Raw genomic sequence first — 6292 nt, forward strand, 5'->3', positions numbered from 1 at the left:
CATAGCATTTTTGAATCACCACAATATAATTTGATTAGTTAAGTAAAATGAACTTACTCAAGTGAGTGACTAACACTTTGTAAAGCTTTCTAAGAAAGTGCAAAAGCACAAAGTTTTCATTTTTGGTAAATAAAAAAACTGTGTTTGTATTTGTAATTTTTAAAAGATAAATATAATTTGATTTATCAAATATAGATGTTATAATTTTTAAAAAGTTATCTTTTAAAAATTATTTTTTATAAATTACTTTAAAAAAAATTTTGCCAAATTAAATCTAAAAGTAAGAAGGTTACACCTGCAGTTTTACAAAAAAAAAAATGTATCTTATTCAGATGTCTATGACTTAATTAGAATGAATTGATAAACATGGTATTCTCTGGGTTTGATTTTTTTTTAAAATAATTTTTGTATTTCTTTTATAAGAAGTGAAGTATTTAAGTAGGTTAAATATTGAAAGGGTGCTGCTAGGGAACCAATGGCTTAAGCGTACAATGTGTACAATGGGGTAAATCTTTGGTTTATGAATAAAATGAACATCACCCATACTATCCAGACTAACCATCCGGATATCAGGGATAATAAACATCTCATGTTATAAAAAATTAATTTTGGAGTTCACCAAGGTTCAAACTCATGGCCTTCCGGATCTAGAACTCTAATATCATATCATGAAACCACTCATCCCAAAAGCGTAACCTGACAGGACAATATAACACTAATGATCATATCTCTAATACTTTCTAAACCTCCATTGTACACATTGTACGCTTAGGCTATTGGCTCCCTATACTTTTTCATATTGAAATATTCTACTAAGATCAAGATATATTTTTAAACTCCAAAAATACTTTAAAAAAATTAATATATCATCTATTAAAATAGTTCTCATATTAGCAATAAAAATAAGATATTCTCATTTAAATATAAGACCATTTTTTACTAATTATGATATGCTTAGTAAAAATTTTAAATAATGACATCCAAAATCTGATTTGAGCAGTGATATGTGTCATCAATGATCAAAATTCCATCAAAGATTATTCTGATTTCCTTTTTGATAGAGAAGGAATTATTATATTGGGAGCATTTCAAGTGCACCGGAAATACTAATATACCAGTTGTTTTAACCGTTGATCTGAATTATAAAAAATATATATAATATAATATTAATTAAAATCAACGGTTAAAATAATTGGTGCACCGGTGCTCTTCGGAGCACTTGAAAAGTTTGACAGTTTTGCTCCAAACTCATTTATAATGCTAGCATGGTTGAATGTATATGTATATTTGCAGTGCTCATTGGGTTGCTATATGTCATTTCTGGATTCGGGGGTAGTTTGGTCTCTTCACTTTTTATTCAACAAAACATTGCAGTTGGTGCTTCTGGTGCACTTTTTGGCTTGCTGGGTGGCATGCTCTCAGAACTCATTACTAATTGGTCTATATATGATAAGAAGGTGCTTACTATACATATATATTATGGATTGAAACACTTAAAATAAAATGTTTGGTCTCTAATATTATATGTTGGTTCTTAATTAAATTAGCTTACATGTCTTATGCAAATTGTTACAAGCCACAACGATTTAGCAATGAGGGTGCACATTATATAAATCATTGTAGCAAAATACGATATACAAAAATAATAGTGTACACGTTTATTATTAAATCATTGTAGTTTACAACAATTTCATATAACATGTATGTAACTGAATTCAATTCAGAATAAACATATAATATTAAAATCCAAACATTTTATTTAATTAGGTGTTTTACCCTTTAAAACGAAAACAATTTATTCTTCTTTCAAATATGTACCATTTTTTTAAAATTTTATTATTTTGTCAAAAAAAATCAGGTGATATTTTCTTTTCTAGTAATTCCCCTGTAAAATGAAAATAAACAGAGGAAAAGTGCGAAAAATAGTAAATGAAAAGTGAAATATGAAAAGAGAAAAGTTGATGAGGATAACCGGATAACTTTGAATACTTAAATTTTTCAATAACATTTTCAGTTTATATAATTAATTAAACTTGGATCCTTAATCATTTGATATGTGCAGATAGGAGCTGTGTTGACCCTTGTGTTTGTGATTGTTATAAATCTAGCAATGGGGCTTCTGCCACATGTGGACAATTTTGCTCATATTGGAGGCTTCCTTTCAGGGTTTCTTCTGGGATTCGTGTTTTTGATCCGCCCCCAATCTGCATGGGTTAAGCAACAATACGCTCTCTCATCATCACCAAATTCTCCGCTATCCATTAAAAAACCTAAATTCAAGAAATATCAATGCTGCTTGTGGGTTCTTTCCTTGCTCCTCCTAATTGTTGGGTAAGCTCAAGTATAATATAAACATGTTTTAAGGATTTAAATGTTTAATTGAAATTTAACCAATCTTAAATAAAATGTGATAAAATAAAAGCACAACCAATTCATTAGCTTTTTGGTTTTTGACTGACTTTTCGTAATCCGTTTTTACTTTAAATCAGATCAAACAATTGCTCAATTCTTAATTAATCTAATCGAATGACCTAGTCTAGTTAATTAATTTTCCATATATGAAATTTTTGTTTTTTTTTGGTTTTATTTTCATATATGAAAGGGTACTTGAGCGAGAAACATATCTTAACCTTGGTTGATGTTTTTTATCTTAAGCCAGAACCTAAAAGCATGCTAAACCTACCAACATCTCATATAAGAGAGCATTTGAAAAAAAGAGATGAAAATAGAAAAGTTTCAATCCCAAAACAAGAACTGAATGATGTCGTAGTTATCAAGTATAATAAATGCTAGCAATCAAGTATAAGGACAAAACAGCCCTCAGTGTGTTGTAGACCATATTAATTGCCTTATAATGAAAATCAATTTTTGTGCATAACCGAATTGCAATCACAAATACTTGCTATTCCTTTTCAGTCTTTGTTTATGTACTGTGTATGTAAAAATTAAAATTGTTTACTTGATAGGTTCACTTTAGGCTTAGTTACACTTCTTCGTGGTGTTAATGTAAACGATCATTGCTCCTGGTGCAAATATTTGTCTTGTCTTCCAACTTCCAGATGGCACTGCAACGACACTCGAATTAAAAAACCTGCATCTTGTACGGTACGCATTTTGGCCCAAATATTCATCTTTTAATGTTTTCGTGAATAACATTACTCCATCTGAAACTTAGATTGATATAGGAATTAGTTTACTAATTCCCTTCAATAAGTATTGAAAATTTAAAATTTATTTTATGCATACATTAATTTGTTGGACAAATGACAAATTTTTAAATACAGTTTTTATCTACGACAGATTAATTTTTAAATTAAAAAATACGATAAGATAAAAAAAATATTCCATCATAGGTAAAATGTTATGAACCATTCTTTAGGTGTTCTAGATCTGAACTTCGAAAATTCGATATAATTTTATTTTTATTTGTGTGTATTAATGTTGTTTAAATGGCATAAATGCAGGTAGAAGAGACTGGTAGCGAATTGAACATGACATGTTTAACAAATGGTATATCCAAGCCATTTTATTTGCCAGATCCAACCTATGATCGAATTACAGAATTATGTAAACAGATTTGTCAGTAGCTATTGACAAAAGGGATGGGTTGAAGTGACATGGATTTACTTTATTATATTTCAGTTCATTTATTTATGAAGTTATCCTAAGTTCAATACTTACGTAGACAATATATATAAGTCCATCACCGGCAAATAATAGTTAAGGCAATTCTTTAACAATTTTAGTGGAAAAACAAGTGTGTCACACTCATGAAATTTAAGGTTATTCATTACAATAACAAAAATTAACTACATTACCAATATTTTGAATATACTCCAATATGGACATAACTATTGATAACATAAAACTACTAATAAAAAAAATAACAATAATATAACACTTACATATTCAGGATTATTGACACGTGGAATAATATGATTTTTTGATAATGTAATATCACATACCATCTCCACGTTATAAAAAAAAACTATAGATTAAATATAATTTTTTCAACTCTAAAGATAAATACTAAAATTTGAACTCTCAAAATAAAATCAACAATCATTACTTCTAGTGTATTTTGAGCACCATGAGTTTCTTCTTCTCCAAAAGGTCTCAAACTTCTTCTCCTTCAACACTCTTACGTGGTGACATTATTCTTTCTATCCTTATAGCATTCTTTTTAACATTTTTCTCTACCTATTTACTCTACTATAGTGCCACTATTGCATGTGGGATGTGTCACCATTCCACTCTTTTTCCCCCTTGTGAAAAGTGAGCTTTTTCGCCTTGGAAAAAAAGCAAGCTTGGTGGTCAAGGCAAAACGGTAGTTAAGATGATAAAAAATGACTCTCTAATAGGATTCTTATTCGTAACAGTTTTGGAAAGCCAAAATCAACAACATTATTAACTGTACCAATGATAGTAAATTTTTAATGAAGGCCGCGTAAATGTTTTGGGTATGTAATAGAAATTAATTAAGAATCTAATTATGAATGTTGGAATGTTCAAGCCCAAAGTATGTCTGAACCACCAAAAACCCCAGCCTCGACCTGACTCGGCAGAAACTGCAAGACGACGCCTTTCCTTTCCTTCTCCATGGCCGTCGTTGTGCTACGAAAAAAACCACTACTTGAGCTACTTAATTATCACTTCCAGCATCTTCCTCTATAGTTGTCAGCCGTTGGTATCCACCGTTACCAATCGGTTGTGAGACGAGATTTCTCGAAGAGGACTTGACGATACTGCTGAGATTGTCTCCTGAATGTATCTTGAAAGCCATCGCCGTTGTTGATGTCTGAAAATCTGGTAACCATGGCCACCATTACTCAAATTTAATCTTCGAACTAATTTCTTGTCGGAAATTGCTGACGATGATTTTACTCCTAACTGTAGTCTGTTTTTCTTTTTTGTATGGAGTTAAATGTAATTTACTTTAATTCTCATACTAATTCATTGAACCATTTTTTTTTGGACAACTATTTTTTTCTTCGTGTGGGTTTTGTTTCACCTATACTAAAGCCCACATCACACAAAGAACTTTTGGCTTGCAAAATTTCTAAACTGCTAATGCGATAAACAAGAGAGAGTTATTGTGCTTATTACTAACACGTTGCAACCAACTTAACATAACTCATTATTCCTCAAATTTCTTCCTTGTCACGTGTTACTGTGCCATTGACCGGTTAAACCTTGGCTACACTTAGCCACCATAAGTTATACTCACTTAATTATAGGCTATAATTGCATGTTACATTGTTACATTAGTGAGATCCACCATTTCGTTAAACATCAATTTCGTCTCTATATATAGAAAATAAAAAGTGGGTAATAAGTAATAACTAACTTTATATATGTCTAACACTTCTTCCCCAATTTAGATATGTAAAATATAAATGTTGGAATATATTTTTATATGTAAAATTCGAATTATGATGATGAACTCATTTGCAACATTAAAAACTGCATTTCACATTTTAAGATGGCTTAAATTCTCATGCTCTCATTGCAACGTGTCCATAAAAAAAGGATTCCTTCTTCTGACCGAGAAAAAAGGATGAAAAATACACAAGAAAAATCTCAAATGACTAATTTTTCTTTGCCTTTAATTCGGCACTAGTTAACTTATTATTATAAAAAAAAATAATGAAGTTTCTTTTGGTTACTTGTGTCTATTGGTTCCGTTTTATTTTATTTTATTTTATTTTTTGGTAAAGTCTAATTTTTTTAGCAGATGGTATTAAATCTATTGGTGACGTTATTCTTTGTCAAATAAAATGGGACTTGAGATTGTTTGGACTTTGGATCAGACATGGACTGGGACAAAAATGACTCTTTTAGGTTGGACTGAAAATTTTGGTTTGGTTATCTATTGAAAACACAAAAAATTGTAGATTAACCAAAGTTGATTGATTCTCATTAATTTAGCTCTTGATGTAATGTCTTGCTGAAACTTGGCTAGTCATGTCTAATCTTTTTAGACTGCAGCTTTAGACTAACATTGCATGATTCCTAGAATTCTCATTAAGAATTTTGAAATCCTTATTTTTATTTTTCCAATAATTTCGAAAAATCCAAAAAAAATTTATAAAATCATAAAATCAAAAATATTTTTATGTTTCTTGTTTGAGTCTAGTGTCTAATTTTAAGTTTGGTGTCAATTGCATGTCTTTATTCTTCTAATTTTCAAAAATTACATGCATTATGTTCTTCATTGATCTTCAAGTTGTTCTTGATGATTTCCTTGCTCTGATCTTTAAATTCTCTTGTCTTGAGTATTTTGTTGTTTCTC

The 6292-nt window shown here is 29.9% G+C and overlaps 2 protein-coding genes across 2 annotated transcripts in view; both read left to right on the forward strand.

Annotated features, from left to right (window-relative positions):
* Window positions 1-1336, forward strand: part of LOC110280508 (RHOMBOID-like protein 1) — a 3183-nt gene extending 1847 nt beyond the window's left edge. The window contains exon 3 of the mRNA XM_021141583.2: window positions 1294-1336. Coding sequence (XP_020997242.1) covers window positions 1294-1336 — 43 coding nt within the window. The remainder of the gene's footprint in view (window positions 1-1293) is intronic.
* Window positions 1299-3593, forward strand: LOC107484692 (RHOMBOID-like protein 1). Its single transcript, XM_021140538.2, has 4 exons — window positions 1299-1457; window positions 2063-2331; window positions 2967-3105; window positions 3465-3593. The coding sequence occupies exons 1-4, from the start codon at window positions 1413-1415 to the stop codon at window positions 3585-3587; spliced, it is 576 nt and encodes a 191-aa protein (XP_020996197.1). The 5' UTR covers window positions 1299-1412; the 3' UTR covers window positions 3588-3593.
* The last annotated feature ends 2699 nt before the right edge of the window (window positions 3594-6292 follow it).

The sequence above is a fragment of the Arachis duranensis genome, chromosome 4 (genome assembly GCF_000817695.3).
Source record: "Arachis duranensis cultivar V14167 chromosome 4, aradu.V14167.gnm2.J7QH, whole genome shotgun sequence".
In the NCBI taxonomy this organism is placed as follows: domain Eukaryota; kingdom Viridiplantae; phylum Streptophyta; class Magnoliopsida; order Fabales; family Fabaceae; genus Arachis; species Arachis duranensis.